This window comes from Saimiri boliviensis, chromosome 3, assembly GCF_048565385.1.
Source record: "Saimiri boliviensis isolate mSaiBol1 chromosome 3, mSaiBol1.pri, whole genome shotgun sequence".
Classification (NCBI taxonomy): Eukaryota; Metazoa; Chordata; class Mammalia; order Primates; family Cebidae; genus Saimiri; species Saimiri boliviensis.
In genome coordinates this window covers 131,241,125-131,261,043 of record NC_133451.1, presented here as the reverse complement: position 1 = coordinate 131,261,043, position 19,919 = coordinate 131,241,125, and the positions used below count along the sequence as shown (strand labels likewise).

At 37.1% G+C, this 19,919-nt stretch overlaps 1 protein-coding gene across 1 annotated transcript in view; it reads left to right on the top strand.

Annotated features, from left to right (window-relative positions):
- Nucleotides 1–13,460: 13,460 nt before the first annotated feature.
- The window catches only part of RXFP1 (relaxin family peptide receptor 1), a 138,005-nt gene continuing 131,546 nt past the window's right edge, over nucleotides 13,461–19,919 (top strand). Inside the window, 1 exon segment of the mRNA XM_039479185.2 lies at nucleotides 13,461–13,657. Within this exon segment, the coding sequence (XP_039335119.1) occupies nucleotides 13,609–13,657 (49 nt within the window). The 5' untranslated portion in view covers nucleotides 13,461–13,608.

Sequence of the window (19,919 nt, the reverse complement as noted above, 5' to 3'; positions counted from 1 at the left end):
AGAGGCGATGGCTGAAGGTTACAGCGTTTCAGTTATGCGAGATACGTTCTGGAGATTTAATGTGCAGCATGGCAACTATGGCTAACAGTACTGTATTGCATACTTAACATTTTCTAAGAGGATAGTTCTTAAGTGTTATTACCACAAGAATAATAAGAATAATAATTAATAATTGTCATAATAGTAAGGGTATAGGATAAACTTTAGGAGATATTGGATATGCCTTTGGACGTTATGGTGATGATGGTTTCATGGGTATGCATTTATCCCCGAACTCAAGGAGTTGTATACATTAAATATGTACAGCTTTTACAAGTCAATCACACCTCAATAAAGTGAATTTAAAAATATATACTTTTCAGAATTAAAATTTCAGTTTTAAAAAGGCAGTTTATTTTCTTGATCAGCCATTTATTTTAACTCTAGGAAGCTACATGGAATAGTTAAAAGGTAATGGATATAGAAAATTTTAATTTGTATAACAAACTGAAATGTCATGCTTTACCATAGATATTTGCCAATTCAGATTGTTGGAATCGCATAATTTTTTAAAAACATACCAGTACCTCAGCAGGAAGTACTAGGCAGAGAGAGTCAGGGCATAGCCAAGCGGGAGTGTCTCGGAGTCCCCTAGCAACACCAGTCTAGCCCAGGCTTGCAGGTGGGTGAGACCACTCATCTGTGTCCTCCTCTGATCTTGCCTGGTTCTTGCACTGGTGGATCTAAACCTACTAGTGAGCACACCCATCACTGCCCATGAGAGCCACTGAGATAAGTGAGGACGGATATTCAGAACACTGCCTCATTACTCCTTAGATTTCTTCTCCCAGCAAGTCAGCACCAAAATCTCTTTAATGTCTGCACATAAAAAATGGCACAGAGTAAAAGCTGTCTCCTCAGCTTCTCCCCACCTCCACCTGGTCCTAAAAGAGTGACTAAACCATTCTGTTCTCCACCTCAACTTGATTAGGGGAGGGAGAAAAATTACTTCATTGTGTTTTAGAAACTTCTCTGAAAAAAAAAAAAATGCCTAGGCCAATCCAGAAATTGCTGGAGCTCCACATGCCAACACCAACAATCATGTAGCAAAAATCAGTGGCAGTGGTAGCTCTGAACATCCAGGACCATACAAGGAAAGGAAGAATAAAGCCAAGAGGATGTGGATGGACATAGACCTAGATTTAATTTAATTTGGAAAATCAAGGAATATAACATTTCTTGCCTTGGTCTCATAACCATTTCTTAACTAAGGTTAAAAAAAAATCTACATCAGTCTATTTGTTCTTACCTTTTCAAAGTAGACCATTTCAGTGTAAATTCTATGTCACACAATTTCTTTTAACTGCAAAATTCTGAAGCCTTTTCTAAATAACATAGAGAAATATTTAAGGTAAAGTTAGAAACTCAGAAAAGACCAACCTCCTTATACACTAGACATTCTTAATTAGCACTTCAATAATTTGCTTCTAAACACAGCAAATCTGTTCAGCTGGTGACTGCAGTGTATTGAAACAATTGAAATCACCTTCAACAGTTATGTTGTAGGCATACATTAACTTAGAGATTCTTTAAGAACTATGTGTATTTCTGGATTAAAGTAGTTTATGTAAACTAGTTCGGTAACTATTTTACCAGAATACAATATGGTATTCTGCAAAATTCATTACTCCTATAACTATAAAGTCCTGTTCAAGAGACCTTCACAATTATATTTGCTTCACACTTTAAAACGACAGTGTAATCTAAGAATAAATGTTAATTTAGCGTTAAACATGTAATAGGACCAGGTGATGTCCCAACAATGGAACCTGGCTTTAGGTCTTCATAGTACCACTTTCTCAAATCACTGGGCCTTAAAATTGACCTGCTTGTTCCCACTCAAAATAGACAATGCAAAAACATATATTTTCCTCTTCTACACATATGTATTCTCCTCCATTGCTCCCTGTGTTACCGATGTCAGACAACATTTCTTATTCTTAAAATTACTTCACCAATTCCTAAGACATGTTTTCCCACAATAAACAATTAAAAAGATAAAACAGTCTTAATCTGGAGTCACTGATTGATCTTCTTCTAGACCATGCTGATTTCTTTTTAGCACCTGGCACAATGCCCAGTGATAATTTTCAACAACTTTCAAAATACGTTTTTCTGGAAATCAAATAAATGCATCTTTCCCCTATAGTGTCCTTGCATTATTATTGTGGTTTGTCCTCCAAAGTGCAACTTCAAAAGCCACCACAGGAGGATCTCTCATTGTTTTTGTCTGATGATCAGTACCAATGGTTAGTCTTTAGCAACTTGGATTCAGCCACTGAAAGAAGGAGCAAGACCTATGCCTCAGGACAAATTATTACTTTTTCATCTCTTAAATGAGACAAAAAAGATCTCAACTCTTTCTAGACCCATAGTTCCCAAACTTGAATGTGTAGCAGAATCATCTAGAAGGCTGGTTAAACCATACGTCCCTGGGCCCACCCTAGGGTTTGTGCTTCAGCCCCTGGAGTTGCAACTTGAGAATGTGTATTTCTAATCAGTTCCCAGAACCACACCGTGAGAATCACTGGTCTAGACTGTCTGAGAAGTCCAACCAAAAAACCAAACTTGTTACAAAGACAACTGTTAAGTCACCATTAGAGAAAATTGAGACATTCATACTTCTAACTCTGAAATCCACCTTGCCAGAACATCACAATGTTTTTTAGAGGAATTTTAGTAAACAGTAGTATTATATTCATTCTTTAAATGTCAAAAATTATCTAACATCATTATACTGAGTCAATTTTTGCCTTCGTAGTGGGAAGTTTAAGCACCGTTATTTTTTATTTTTGCCTGTAGACAATTTTCCAAAGAACATATGTTTTTCTTTTTAGAATAACATATGATTAAAGACACTGTTTTACCTTTAAAAAGTAGCTAAATTAAAATTTACTTCACATATGCTTACAGATTTTTCAAAAATTCCAAAGCAAACTCAAACTGCATAGAAAGTTAATTTTTTCTAAATTCATCTATGAGTATATGGGTATGGTTTACTACAAATTATGCTTAACACTTATTAGAATAAAACCACATTTTAAAAAATTTCCCATTGACACCATTTATTTTATCACTATGTGATCATCTAACAAACAGCATCTAATGAAAAATCTATTTACCTTGGAGAACTATACCTATAGTATATTAGAGGATAATTAAGATGATTGCCACAATAAAACAGTACTGTATATTAAATTCCTCAATGTTATGGTACAAATTAATGTCAAGAGGAAATACTTTTCATTCATTAATTAAAGATTTGAAACTACAAATTAGCATATGTGTTAAGAGCCTATTGGTCACTGATTTTAGGCTCTGTGTATTTTTACGTTCATCGAAGCAGTTTTTGAAAAGGACATGTGCTTGTTTACCGCCACTCGCTGTTCAGCTCTCTGAAAACTAGCTCCTTGCTGCATACTCACTAATGCAGACAGACAATTCTGTTGCGACAAGATTACTTTTTAGGACTTTGGAGTTTTTTTCTTATTGTTTATTTAATGTTAAAGCAACGTTTTAACGATAACCCTGCTCAGAAACTTATTTTAATGATGCTAGGGGTACCAATTCTCCCAGCCTTTCAGAAGGATGTAAATTACTCCTGTGATGTGAGACTTGCAAAGCATTTGGACACAGTTAACAAGGATGAGAAAATTGCTGGAGTTAAAGAATAGCTACTGTTTACTGGACAGGAGGAAAAAATGGCAAATCCAATAATGGTCATGATGGAGATGCAAGTAAATAGAGTTTGCCATTAATTGACTAATTTGACAAAGTGCACTTAGATTCATCATTTTTCCAGTCCTGCTCTTTCTAATCTTTTACTGCATCACCGTCATCCAAGGCTCATTTCTTCCAGGACAATCACTGAGTTTCCAGTACAGTACCAGTATAATACTCAGTACAATAGCAGACGATGTCTAAAGTGTCCCATCAGCTGCTTAAAATAGTCTCAAACACAAGAGGTCTGGCACACGAAATCAGCCCATTTAGCTTCCACTTCCAGAGACCCACACCCCTCCCACCTGCCCTTCTTTACATTTTATTGCTCAATCATGTCCAGTAGTCTTCTAAGCTTTTGTTAACGCCCTGCTGATTCTTGGTGTTTCCAATTTTTACTACCCTGACTCTACTTGTCTTTATACTATGGTTCAGCCCTTGTACCATGACCGAAGCTGCTATGTCCTCCTCTCCAACCCTTGGTTCCAACACTTACACATATCTTACAATATTTCACCCAGAAAATGTTTTATTCTGTACCCCTGCAGAAGATCTGGTAAGATATTTGACCCTAGCAAATATGTAACTACTGAATATGTTTATAGATGGACAAGCTATGGAGAAAACCCAGCTTCCTATTTCACAAGGTGAACAGCAGGCAGTAAACATGACAGGAATGAGGAACTACTAAAACCTATCTCCACTCGGTTCTTACAACCAGACCCAATTATGTATTGTGTTTAGTTAGTCTCTGGAAAATATAATCACCAAGAAATTCCCTGTAACTCTTGCATGACATGCAAACATGACCAACAGTCAGTTATTTGGGAAATCATTTAGAAATTCCAGGAACTCCAATTTGAACTCCAGTAATTCTAAAAGAAGATTAAATGAGAAAAAGGAAACATATTTTTGTTTTCACAACTAGGATTTCTTATTCTGACACCTTTTTATTTCAGTAGCACAGTCTGAAGAGTGTTATTTCACCAGAAGGAAAGTGAGATGACAAAATTGATCTGTCTTCACAAAGAAAAATTATAAACTTAATTACATAATTGCTTTTTAATATTTCCATTTATGGCTATTGTGATCATAGAGTTACATTTCATGTTCCTCACAAGCTCCACATACGCTAGTTCCTAAAGCTTGACAATATTCTCGTTCAACATACAGTAGTTAATGACCCATTTGCTTGGCATTTGTCTTTCCCTTTGCCAGTCTTTCTTTTTCTCAGTACTTACCCACCCTGTTGCCCAAAAGAGGCATATGCTCCAATTGTTCACTTTACATGTGGCCAATTCAAATCAATGCAAAGGAAGGATTTTCCTGAGTGTAGACAAAGGACCACAATAAAGGGTGAATTGGGCAGCCCCTGCTAGGGAACAGTCTCTGAGCCTAATTAAGGAATATTTCCTATCCTCAGGTTAAGGACCCTCACCTTGTTCTACCCAGCAGGATTTGCTAGCCTTCTCCTTTATAATCAGAATGTTTTTACAGTTATTTATAACTCTTGTGGAGCATATATTGGGACAGACAGCTCACCCTTTTAGTTCACAGATATTAAATCAAGAGAATCCACATCTGGACATCATGTAGGAGCCACCTACCATGGATCACCCAGAGATCCTGAAGTGTGAGCTTGACACTGTGACCGTGTCGCTTATAAAATGTTGTTTTGAAAAAGAAGTTAACGGATTTTGCCTAGAGATCAGAAAGGCAGACAGCAGTGATCCTTAGTATGTTCATCAAAATACTTCCAGCTCTCCTCCTTCCAAGTTACAGGTTGGAGTGTCCTTTCCCTATCACTTTGAAGTTAGGCCAATGAAATGTAAGCAGACATGCTGTGGCTCCCTTTCAGATAGAATTCACCGTGTTTCCTGTGCCCCACCTTGATAGTCACGGATGTGTGCTTCAATATGGAATCTCCATCAGCCTGGTGCCTGAGTGACTATGGTGATCAGAGCCCCTCACTGACTTGTGATAACCAGGATGGTCACGTAAAATGAGAAATAAATTTCTGTTGACCTAAGCAACTGAGGTTTTGTGGTTATATTTTTACCACGGATCATCTAACCTGTACTGACTGATAAACCTTCTAAAAGCAAAAGGAAGAACACCACTTTATTAATCAAGGCCTCTTCTGCAAAGTTCACCGTAGGTCAGAAAATGATATTTCTCATAGCATTTCAAGAAGCCAACTCTGTACCCAAACCAAAAGTTAGCACTACCTGGAAGGAGCCAAAGAAATGAGGAAACCCTGACTTCCCAGCCTTTATCCAAGATGGCCCACGGGGCAACCTCAGAATTACAGAGGTAACAAGCCCCACTTCCTCAAGTGTCAATTACTGGAATGTGGCAGATTAGCTCTGCACATGAAACCATGTATTATTCTCCTTGTCTTGAAGCAGAAGCCAAGAGAGTAGCCTTTTAAACTAAGGCTTAGGAGCTTCAACAGATGCCAACAGAGAGACCTACAAAGACAATGCCTAGATTCATTGACCATGACAAATTAAACATTGGTTAATAGCTAACAGAGTGCATTCTGTTTGAAGCTACGGTGTCCTACCACAGTTTTAAAGGACTTGTTCTATCAGGGAGCCCCTAAACCTTAACTAGATCAGTGGCTCCCAAATCGTGGTCCAAAGATAGGGTCTATGGGACTTTTTACTCATCTGCAATGAAATGAGAAAAATAAGGATAATGTAGTCATTTGTAGTGAAACTAAATATATTCTGTTTAGAGGACCGTGTTTGAACATTATAGCTTCCTAATTTTGTAATATTAAAATGTCTTTACATTTATCAAATGATGGTAAAAGATAAATGGTAGGACCTTTATTGTTGCTATTAAGATTTTTACTTGAAAAAATTAAGTTTGGTAACTTTGCGTTGCCCCCATTGCTTTTATTCAAATTTGACTTAATTATGGAAACTACTATTTTTGAATGACCATCAGGTCTAAAAACTACTGAAGGACTATAGCTCTTTATATGTGTGATACCCTATGGCTATTTTTAATATGATAAAATATGATGTTAAAAACCCTATGATTATTTTTAATTATGTTGTTCCGATTTTTATTAAAATTTGACTTAAATATGGAAACTATTATTCTTTTTTTTTTTTTTTTTTTTTGAGACAGAGTTTCACTCCTGTTACTCAGGCTGGAGTGCAATGGCGTGATCTCGGCTCACCGCAACCTCCGCCTCCTGGGTTCAGGCAATTCTCCTGCCTCAGCCTCCTGAGTAGCTGAGATTACAGGTGCATGCCACCATGCCCAGCCAACTTTTTGTATTTTTAGTAGAGACAGGGTTTCACCAGGTAGACCAGGACGGTCTCGATCTCTTGACCTCGTGATCCACCCGCCTCAGCCTCCCAAAGTGCTGGGATTACAGGCGTGAGCCACCACACCCGGCGGAAACTATTATATGACCATCAGAAGCTCTATAAATCTTTATATGTAGGCCACCCTAAGATTATTTTTAATATGATAAAGTATAACTTGATGGAATCTCAAAACTTCTTGCCTACCCTCTAGAGCTGCACCATCCGATGGGGTAACCACTAGCCACATGTAGCTACTGAGTTCTTGAAATGTGGCTGCTCCAAATTGTGCCACATGGTAAAATACACGCTGAATTTCTAACATAGTTAAATAAATAAATAAATAAACTGTTAGTTCTTTGGGAAATCTCCAAACTGCTCTCCATAGTGGCTGAACTAATTTACATTCCCAAAGGATTCATTCCCACTCCAAACATTAGCACCACACAATATACCTTTGTAACAAACCTGCACATGCACCTCTTCATTCTAAAATAAAGGTTTTCAAGAAAGAAATAAAATATCTAATTAATAATTTTTATATTGATCATATGTTGTAATGGTAATATTTTTCATATCCTGGGTGAAATAAAATATATTATTAAAACTAATTCACCTGTTTCTTTTTACTTTTTAAGTATGGTTTCTAGAAAACTTTAAATTGCAACTGTAGCTCACACTGTATTTCTATTGGACATCCCTGATCTAATGTCAGTGTGTTCATGATTAACCATGATTAAGATTATGTTCTTTCTGGTAATGTATTGTGTTTGCATGCCTTCTCAGTCACACAAACCAAATAGCTGACTGACTTCTTTTACTCAATAGTCTCATTTCCCTAGAGTCTCTGCTCTTTCTCATCTTCTCATCTTCTGTATCAGATGGTCATAAAACTAGTTTTCTTTATTAGTCTCTTTTTGATCATATCACTCCATTGCCCAGAAATTGAAGAACAGGGAAGCCTTAGGCACTGGTGGTAAGAATGTAAATTAGTACAGGAAGTCCTCACTTAATAGCATCGATAAGTTATTGGAAACTGTGACTTCAAGTTGAAGGACATACTGTGCAACGGAATCAATTTTATGATGGGCTAACTGATACATAAACAGGAGTTAACTTCCTATGGCATACAGTTTGCCATTTCACTTAAAGTCACAGTTTCCAAGAACCTGTCAATGGAATTAAATAAAGAATTCTTATACAGTTATTGTGGAAAACAGAATGAAGTTTCCTCAAAAAATTAAAAATAAAACTACCATATAATCCAGCAATCCCATTACTGGGTATATACCCAAACGAAAAGAAATCAGTATGTCAAGGAGGCATTTGCTCTTCCGTGTTTATTTCAGTACCATTCACAATAGCCAAGGTATAGACTCAACCTAAATGCCCATCCACAGATGAATGAAGAAAACTGTATATACATATCTAGATACAATGGAATACTATTCCACCATAAAACAGTGTGAAATCCTGTCATTTACAGCAAAATGGATGAAGCTGGAGAATGTTATGTCATGTGAAAGAAGGCAGACACAGAAAGACAAACACTGCATAATATTGTCATATGTGGAATCTGAAGAAGCCTGTTCCACAGAAGTGGAGGGTAGAACAGTGGTTACCAGAGGCTGGGAGGAGGTTGGTTGACCAGTAAGAAGTCACATTTAGACAGGGAGAATAAGTTCCAGTGTTTCTGTTACACAGTAAGGTGACTATAGCAAATAAAGGTATAGTTGAAGATACAAGAAGATTTTGAATGCTATCGCCACAAAGCAATGATAAATGTTTACAGTGATAGAAGGCAATTACCCTGTTTTGAACATTATAAAATGTACACAAGCATTAAGACATCACACAAATATGTACAATTACCATATGTTGATTTTAAATTTTAATTTTAAAATAAAAAATAAATTAATCAATCTAATGTTTGACACTCTCCAACAACTAATTACTCCATAGCTCTCCAATACCAATGATGTTCTTTTCTGGCCATAGACCCATCTAGACCTGCTATTTGCACATGCTGAGCATTTGCACTCACTTGTCTTTGATATGAAATGTTGTTTCCATTACTCTCTCTCAGTCTGTCTTTCTTCATCTTCCACACTCAACTACACAGCTTTCCTTCTCTAAGAAATCTTCCATACTTGACCCTACCTGGCCCTGCAAACCAGTCTTCCTGATGATCTCTCATATTTTCTCTAATACGTTATGTTCATGACATCAATTTATATTCATTGAGAGATGAAGAAAAACATATATATTTCAGACAATCAGCTATGTGCATTCTGTCTCCATAATTAATTCATAAATTATCTTAAAGTAGAGTCATATTTCATAAATGACAGTGCTAAAACGCATCTAAAAGATTGACTGTTTTACTAGTAAGGTAACAAGACTAAAGCTTTTAAGTTACTTACCAATAAGTAACTTATGATTCAGTAGGCACATTTACATGTCTAATTAGGAGCAAAAGTGGGACTAGAACTCTCACTGTTCTACTGGTACTCCTGGAACAAGACACTTTTAGTTTTCTAATTTATTCTGTCTTCCGGTATGTAGGAAATACCCCTTGTGTAAATCAGGTAGTTTTAAATGAAGCATGAAGCAGCATCAGCAGGAGGTAGTGCCCAAAGAAGAGAACATTGAGATTACTGGGCTAGGGCAAAGAGCACCAGATCTCATGGGTTGATCCCATGGAGTGAAGAGCAGGCTAGATCACAGGCAAGTAAGCGGACTTACAGACAAGGTTCCTATCACAGCAGCATGGCTGAAGTGCAGTCAAGAAATCTGCAGCAGCTGAAGTTTAACCACAATGACTGTGCGTGTGCATTCAGGTTGTGAGGGAAGAAGAAAGATGGCTGCTCAGGGAACACACGTGTTACCAGAAATGAAACAGCAAGGTTAATTTCCAGATCCCACACACTGACCCAATCAACAGACTATATCACTTATTTTATCCCATCGGTCTTGAGCAAGGTAGGCTCAATCTAGATAGAATGAACCTAAAGCTTAAATATATTCAATTAAGTAGTTTAAGGGAACTGAGACAAGGTCAATACTAAGCTCTGCCCAGAGTTTGCACTTACTGTGTAAGATGATACATAGATGGATAGATAAGAGTGTTGAGCTTGTTGACTCTGCCCTCCTCTTCTTCACATTATCAATTTTGCAGAAGGTCACTAAATTCTGTTACGTGCCTATTATATCCCTCAATCGGATATAGAGCAATGTGAAAATCCACATGGGACTTGGTTTACAATTTAACGGTTGATTTTCTGCTAAAATGAGGATAGCTTCTGGTCAGTTTTCATCTAGAGTGAAATTGTTTAGATTTTACATAAAATATTTTCTGAAATACCTGCGCCTGCTAACTGCTCTGCCTCAGTTGCACATTTTGCTAGATATCACTCCCTAAAAGTGGTTTTATTTCAGAATTGCTTAATGCTAAATCAAGCAGCTAGTGTTTTTGTTGTGACATGGAGGTGATGAGTTCCTCAATGGTCTTGCCCGACTGACAGCTGTCAACCAGAAATGGATGCACAGAATGCACAATTTGGCAGCATGCATTTTAGCCTTTAGATTTCATGTAATATTGTTAATGTGAGGTTGGTTTACTATTACCTGAATATCTCTACACGATGAAGCTCTTATTGAGGTTTTACCAGCCTCTTGTACTGGGGCTTTCCCAGATCTGCAATCAAAAAAACACATAATAAAATGGGTTCTTCTACTTTTGAAAATGGTGCTTGTGAATAGGTTCAGAAACATAGACAGAAGCCTTCAAGTGTAATTACCCAGTTTTAATATATGATGCTGAAAAAAGTTGTGGTTTACTTCCGTCATGGTAGGATGGAAAAGTCACAGATTCTTGTGAATCTATATAGTGCAGGCAGGTTAACAATGTTTGTTTGGCTTGACTCACCAGGTTGGTTTGTTAATAGGTTGGTTGGTCAAATAGATGGTTTTGTTATTATTCAGAGAGCCTCAAGAAGGTTTTAAGAAGAGGTTCAAAGATAAGAAAGGGTGTCAGCCTCTATTAGCCTATGTCTAAGGTAGAAACCCCTGACATGCTCAGCCAAGTGGAGGCACTGACATCACAAATCCTACTGGGCCCAGAGTGCAATTATATTGTTTATAATTGAACAATGTGGGCAGGAAGAGAAGGCCAAGAACATACACCATCTCTTTATTTTTAAAACTCTTCAATATGTGTCTTCAAACTGCAAAACAAGAGAATGAGAAAATGCACTTTAATTCAAATCTTAAGTAAGAGAAATTCTATTTCAGTTACCTGGTATATAATAATAATAATAATAATAATACCTAAGCATAACTTAGGAGGGTCTTTTGCTACAAGGCAGTGGTTCTCAACCAGGGGCAATTTTCCCCTTCAGGAACATTTGCCAATGCCTGGAGACACCTTTAATTGTTGTAACTGGAGAGTGCTACAGGCATCCGGTGGGTGGAGGCCATGGAAGCTACTAAGCACTCTGCATTGTAAAGGACAGTCTCTCACACTAAGGAATTCTCCAGCCCATAGTACAAACAGTACCTGCCACAATGTATGGCGAGGGTATGCTATATTCACTTTTGGGTTTTGCCACCAAAATACTTCTATAAAAGTAATATGCCAGATTCACTGCCTTTGCCTAAAATAAGACAGAAGTGACATCCTGAGAAAACAAATACTGAAAATTATTCCTTCAGATAAATATTGTAGTAAAAGCTAATAGATTCTTAATAAAATGAGAGATGATTTTGAAATTTTGCTCTGATAATTTGAGAAGATTAAAAATACATTGTTAATGAGTACTTCCTGGCTACTGGCCCACTAATTGCATGTATCTGTAACATACACTCAGGCAAAATTTTCGAAGTTTGAAAAATAACATCAAAATGATCTTGAAGACTTCTGTATCAACAGCTTACTTTTTATTGACAATTTCCAAAGCAAGTTCTTCAATTTTACTATTAAGAAACTTCTTATGGGTCCCCCTTCTGATACAGCCTTTGACATGTTCCACAGCATCCTTCAAAAAAATACTATTTCTAAATTTTTTTAAAAATCCATGAACCACTCACATAATAGTCTTCAAATATTTCAAGTATTATCAAAAATAGTGAACATTTCATGGGACTAAACTGAGTTAACCATAAGCATGTCCATCAAAAGAACAGTGTCTTCACTAAATAAATCTACTACTAAACAAATAAGGACTTGTGAAGATTTCTATATTAAAATTCTTTTTCCATGAAATTAATTATATTTATGAGGTTAGGACACAGTATTAGTATAATATTTTAGCCCCTATTTAAAAATAGGCTTATTACATTGAAGTCAATGACATACAGATATGTAATTTAAACAGATTCTACTTGTGTATATACTAATAGGGAGCATTAACCTCAAAAATAAATTTCTCCTGTCAAAGGGCTACTACCCATTTGTTCCAGAAGTTCATTAGCAAGTTGCAAAATAAGAATGACACAGTCTGATTAAAAGAAAATGCAGTCTACAAAAATGTTCATTGCATTTTCATACCTTTTCTCCCTGCTGGTCAAATAATAAAAATCATCATTATATGAATGACTGTCATTTAGTAATCACCTGTGTTGCTCTAGGACCTACACCAGACACTCACTATGCCCTGTGCTGGTCATGACAACTACCTTGTTGCATAGCTATTTTGTTCCAGAAAGCCAAGCCTCAGCACCTGCATAACTCTAAAGTCACAGGGGACCTACAATTCAAGCCCAGGACGGCTTTGCTTCAGGACATGCAGTGACACTCAGGGTCTCCACTGTAGCAAAATTCACAAGTTCAAAAGGATTTTAAATAGTTTTCTTCTTTTGAATTCTTCTTTCAACAATATACTATTGTTCGACTTCCCAAACTCAAACAGTTTGTAAATTATTGCTGTAGTTACACTTTAATGCCTGCCCCATAGTTAATTCCACAAAGGCATTTTGCCCTGTGTAATTCTGTTCGTTTCCTAGTCCTATGTCATCAGGAGAAAAAATATGGTTTTGCTTATGAGATATCTCCAGCTCAATTTTTTTCTAGTAGTGCATCTTCGATCAGTGCAGACATTTCTCAGTGATCGTATACACCCTCATTTGTAGATTGTCGCAGAACATTAAAACAAGATATTTAGTGAACAAGAACAGCCTGTGTGTTCTCTGAAACTTTTTCTTGCCGCTCAGCTTTGTGTGTGTGTGTGTCTCTGTGTGTGTGTGGGGGGGGGGGGTATGTGTGTGTGCGTGTGTGTAAAAAAGGAGATTAGGATATTTAGAGAAGGAGGGCGGGGAGGAGAGATCCCGAGAATAGAAAGGAGGAAAGAAAAAAAGAGGGAATGGAGAGAGAGAGAGAAAGGAAATGGGAGTGGAGGGAGGGAGGACTGCTTTGTAGCTTCTAAGATTGCAGACAGAAATAGCACACAACCACCGTGAGCTGTATGTGATTCAGAAACCAAGACCGAATTTTGTTCACTTTTATTAATCAGTTGCTAAGAGAAAGGAAATGGCATCTGGTCCCATCTTCTTCTACATCTTAATTATTGGAAAATATTGTAAGTATGCTCAGTATCTAATTTTGTATTCCTTAGTATTTTATGGAATAACCATAGCACAAACGTTTGTTCCTTATATTTCTGCTAAAATGCATTTACTGATAAAATGGTAATCTCACTTCAGAATTGTTCTTCTTAGTATATATTTGGTATTTGTATTAAAAACTGTAATATCTTATTGTAGTCAATAGTGAAGCAAGACTAACGTGCCATTTAAACCTAGGCTTCATAATAACCAATTCATACAATTGATATGATAAGCAACGTTATAATATTTAAAGGGTGGTAATTGTTAAAGAAACTGTGTTCAAGGAATATGTTCATTGAAATATCCTAGGAAAGCCTTCACATTTGTGGCAGTTTCTGAGTAGTTGTAACGCTTTGTCGCCCTTATCCTTGGTGATTTGCTGTCAGAGGTGTGCTTCTGAGCAGAAAGATGCATTCATAAAACTCTTTTTATTTAGCAAAGTTTACTACTGTTCCTTGAAAAAAAAAAAAAAGGGAAAGTACAAAGCAATGAAAAACACAGGCACACAAGAAGCTCCAATGGACATGTTATTTTTACCATAATGACAAATTTTCTGTATGTCTGCTGTGGTTTATTTTTCCAAAAATCTTTTTTAAATGCAAGAGAAAGAGTTGTGGCGTGTCAAGCTCCATTTGAATTATACTATGTAGATAGAAATAAAATGTTTTTGTTTCTTCGGTAATAAATGATGAAAAAGTCAAAGCCAAACCAAGAATAAAACTTTCTGGGTATCTTTAATGCTTTATGATTCCAGGAATGTGGGCTTTCACTAATTTAGAACTTAACAAGCCTTTTTATTGTTCCTCTGTCTCTAAAAGGTTGCCTAAGTTTTGTAAACTCTGAGCTTTTCTATTAAGAAATGTCTCAGGGTAACTTTCAATCCTAACTCTCCCAATTCTAATGTATCAAAGTGATTATATTTTCCTTTTTCTCCTTCTTTCCTCCTTTCCTTCACTCCTTCTCATCTAAATGAGTTAGAGGATGGCCTCAAAACCAGAGAAACTGTTCAGAATCCCGGAGAAATATTCTAGTCCTAGCTTTCTTCATCTCTAATCTTGATTTTTTAACTGAAGGGAAAACAGTAAGTTGCAAACTATCACCAAAACTGTGATGTTTCCAATTATAATTCCGTGTTCAAACTTCCAGAGCTTTTGACATTTGTGGCCAACAGTTTCAAAAATTAATAACACATTTTACTATTCCCTATTCCATTTCAATGAAATGAACAGATTAAATAAGCCAAAGGAATACTTCCAAAATAGTCTTTCTAGTATGAAGAATTTAAGGGTATATAAAAGGTGTTTAGGGCAGGTTGGAAAGCAACTTTGGCCACTGTGCTACCAGTCATTTCAGGTCAGGAAAAAATTCCATGTTTACATGTACCCTTCTGTTAACAAATTATTTTCATGGACAGGAAATAATGATGGTGGTGATGACGATGCCAAAACCCTCTGTCTCTTTAAATTTTAACTTCTCTCTTGATTAAAAAGAAAATTTGGGAGTATAGTGTAAGTTGAGACTGCAAGTTCTCATCCTTTCATGCCTTCCCCAGGAAATGAGGGCATAAACATTTGTTGCAAAGTTTGGCAAGCTAATTCCTGGCTACATGGTGTTAACTGCATGTCAGGGTAGGGGAACACTTGGCAGGGACCCACTGAAAGAGCACCCACCATGGCTCAGCTTGAGTCTAGCCTGTCACCCAGGCCCCACCTAAGTGAGAATTTCCTGGGCACATACCAAAGAGAATCCACAGCCAGGCATAAGGACGAATTCTGAAACAGTTGTTGTTTATTTGTGCGTTTGCTTTGTTATCTTTTGCTTTTATATCCACTTTCCTGTTACGGGCAAGGTGATGTGATGTCATGGAAGACACCTAACCTAAGATGCTTAGCTGTACTACCATGCACCGGTTCTATGGTTTTCATAAATGACTTACCTCCTCCGAGTCTTACTGTGTGAAATGGCAATCAAATCCTTTATCCTGTCTACCTCTCAGACCCCCGTGTTCAGTCCTTTATTACAAAAATTACCTCCCGAATCTTCACAACAACTCTATTATGTGGATACAATTAAGCACACGAGGCAGGACATTCAGCGCCTTGTCACAAGACTCGAGCTAATAAATGCCAAGATTTCAATGGTTTCAAAGCCCATGCTCTCTCCCCTCATCCATAATAATTCTCAGTAGCAATAATGTGTATAATGGGCTTTGAAAACTATAAAGCCTGTTACAGACGTAAGCAACCATTAGTCATCTTTTGAACCAAAAATATCTATGAATGCCAGAGCAGGGACCATGCTTTATTCACCTATCTTATTAAAGAAAGCATGGTCCCTGGTCTGAAGGAATAGAATGGAGAAGACAGCAAGTTGATCTTGAATTCAGTGAGACCAGTGCAAAGACATGGTCCCTGCTCGGAGGGATAGAATGAAGAAGCCAGCAAGTTGATCTCATTCAATTCAATGAGACAAGTGCAAAAATTGAGGTCCACACAAACAGAGGTGACATGAATACTTAGAAGATATTTCCTTTTAGCCTTGAGAATTTTTCATTCATTGAAAATCCTTCTGTACATAGTCTAATTAGTTGTATTGTGCCAATGTTAATTTCTTGTTTTATAATATACTATAATTATGTAAAATGAAGGAAAGCTGAGTGAAATGTATATGGGACCTCTCTATACTACTTTCTTTCAACTTCTTGTAAGTACATAATTATTTCAAAATTCGTAGTTAAAAAATCCCCAGGACAACTTGAATTATAAGTTCTTATCAGAAAATGCTTTATTGTTACTTAAATGATATCACTAAGCAAAACAATTCTTTTACTTAATATTTTAGATAAGCAGGGAGCAAGTGAAGATATAGGAGATAGAAGGTGTTCAAACATAAGCTTGATCCACTTTAGTCTTTCTCCAAGGACTGGCCCAGCTAGTAAGGTCCTCACTTTCAGACTCCTAGAGACACTTACCAGACTACCAGACTAGCTGGCCTTTGCTTTAGATCCCAGCACTGGCACAAGTTTTAGCAATTTTATTCTTTAACTATGAAGGAGGGAAAAGGAAGAGACATTCCAGAACAGACCATTAGCTTGGTTAGTACTTGGAAAAAGAGAATGTTGGCATATTTATCCAATTCCAAAAGATGGGAGGATAAATGTACCAATAAGCAGACTGCGGATTGTGTTCCACCTTGTCCTTGTTGGGGGTTGGGGTTTTTTTAATCTGTATAAATTTATGGGGCATGAGTGCAATTTTGTTACATGCATGGATGGCATAGTGGTCAAGTCAGGACTCAGGTATCCATCACCGGAGTTACATGCATGGTACCAATTAAATAACTTCTCACCACTTTATACTTTTGGAGGCTGCTGACAATTTTGTATTGTTTTTACTATGTATTTTGAATCATATTAAGTTTCAAATGGAAAAAAATGAATCTGTCCAAATACATCCTGATCTACGTAAAGGGAAATTATGTTTGTAAACTAGTCCTTCAAGCACAGTTTCACACATTAGTATAAACCTGTTAAACTAAAATGCCTGGAGTTGAGTATTCTAGTTAGGTTTAACTTTTTGTCTGAAAAACTGTAAGCATTTAGACCATTTGATTTCAATCTTCATGCTTGCGGGTGTGGTTGTTTTTCTATTTTGCGTTTATCGAGAGGTCTCCATGGGCCAGGAACAATGCAAGTGCTTTACAATCATGATCTTGTTTTATTCCTATAATAACCCTAGGAGATATTCTTGCTTTATAAAATAGGAAATGGAAAATGAGAAATGTCTGGTAGCATTCCTGGCAGCACTTCCTAGTAAGTGTTGCAAAAGAGACTTGAATCCGAGTGTATCTTCTTGAAAAGCCTATGCTACTAAACATGATTTAATTCTGACACTTTCTTAAATTATAATATCGTGGAATTTAAAGTGACCTTAACAGACCCCTGATCTAGCTCACTGACCTTCAAGCAAGTTAGAACTTTCTGTATTTTAGATATTAGAAAATAAAGACATATTGACCAGCCCAAGGTCTCAAAGCTGGTAAATCCAGGGCTTCCTCCACCTAGGGTGAGGGGCTCCCCACCCAAGGCAAGTTCAAATCTATGCTAGGAGTTTATGTCTCTCCTCTTATGAGCTGGTGCTATTTGCTTTGTATACATTCCTCAGAGTACATCAATAACTGATGAATTAAAATATACATGTAAATAATTTGAATATATAGAACACTTTTGTTTGCAACACATGACGCTTAGCTATATTTATAGCAAGTGCCAATAAATATTGACTTAATTCTTATATTAGCTCACCTCTCCTTTCTCCTGGACATTTTATTAGCCCCATGACCCCAGCAGCTCTATTTCCTGCCTATGTGTAGTGATCCAATACACTCTCAACTTTTAAAATTCTAAAGCTTCATCTATTTCTCTGATCAGAACAACAAGGACCCAACACTAAACCAAAACTTATCTCCTTCTTTGGAGATAAGCAGAGGCAAGTTGTGAATATTTCACATTTAGGTTTTGACATTAACAAAAGTAAATGTCAAGTGGAAAAGGGAAAGTGTGAAGTGAGATGCCATGTTATTCACGTTAGAAATAGGTATTTTCCTACTAAATAACTGTATTTTATAGCGATCTGGATATCATTCGATTTGTTGTTAAATAGATCGATTTTATAATTATTTCAATACTACCTGAATTAACTGGGTCTCCTTATTTCTTCAATCTTTTATACCAATAAATACGCCATTTGGAAATCATCAATATTTTCAAAAGATGTCTGAGAATTACTCTTTGGGAACGGTAGTCTTGGGACCTTCACTGGCTGGTCTGGGCCACCTGGAGCCCTCACCTCTGGCATGTGCCAGTGACTCTCTCCCCATCATTCTTCCTCAACTCCTCCTCCCATATCGCTCCAGGAACTCAAATTCTCATTCTATAGTGCAAGTGAAACAAGTTCTCTCTCCTTAGCTCCTGTCTCCAAATGCAATCCTAGTTCTACATTTAGACAAGGTGCTCAGCTGAACCAAAATGTTACCCACATGACTAGCTACAAATGAAACAGCAGATAATCTAATGTATTCTTTAATCGTAAGATTCACCCTTGAAAAAGAGCTGTTGAGATTTTTAAATTTTTTTTTTTGTTAGAGGATTGAGTATTCACTTGAACTAAGAGGCCATACAATTATATGAGCAATTGCATTTATTAAAACATATAGTTGGCCGGGCACGGTGGCTCACACCTCTAATCCCAGCACTTTGGGAGGCCAAGATGGGTGGATCACCTGAGGTCAGAAGTTCAAGACCAGCCTGGCCAACATGGCAAAACCCCATCTCTACTAAAAATACAAAAATTAGCTAGCTATGGTGGTGGGCCCCTGTAATCCCAGCTACTCAGGAGGCTGAGACAAGAGAATTGCTTGAAGGGGGCAGAGGTTGCAGTGAGCCGAGATTGCATCACTGTACTACAGACTAGGCGACAAGAGCGAGACTCCATCTCCCAAAAATAAAACAAAACAAAAATATAGTTATGCTGTTGCCTCCAACTAATCTTTTCCCTTGGTTCTCATCTAATTCATTTAAAGAAAAAGAATATGAAGTTTCTTTTTCCACTTCCCACACTCTGATCCTTGAGTGAATTGCTATTACTTAGTTTCTACTTATGTCGCTCAAGTAGCATTGTAAATTTCAGTTTCATAAATTAGACATTTTTGAATTGGAAGGCAAGATAAAGCTCTAAAGGACAACATCCCCTTTTTTTTTTTTTTTTGAGACGGAGTTTCGCTCTTGTTACCCAGGCTGGAGTGCAATGGCGTGATCTCGGCTCACCGCAACCTCCGCCTCCTGGGTTCAGGCAATTCTCCTGCCTCAGCCTCCTGAGTAGCTGGGATTACAGGCACGCGCCACCATGTCCAGCTAATTTTTTGTATTTTTAGTAGAGATGGGGTTTCACCATGTTGACCATGTTGGTCTCGATCTCTTGACCTCGTGATCCACCCGCCTCGGCCTCCCAAAGTGCTGGGATTACAGGCTTGAGAACATCCCCTTTTTTCACATAGAAATAAACTAAGGCCATATAGCTGTGTTCCCCTTAGTTTTCAACTCTCTTATTCTTCACTCACTTTTAAAAGTGGGTGTCCAATTTCATATGTAGGACGAAATGGGCAAGGTAAAGGCTAAAATATCAGAAGGGTAAACTATCACTTTAAATTAGAAAGAACCTAGATGGAGATTATGAA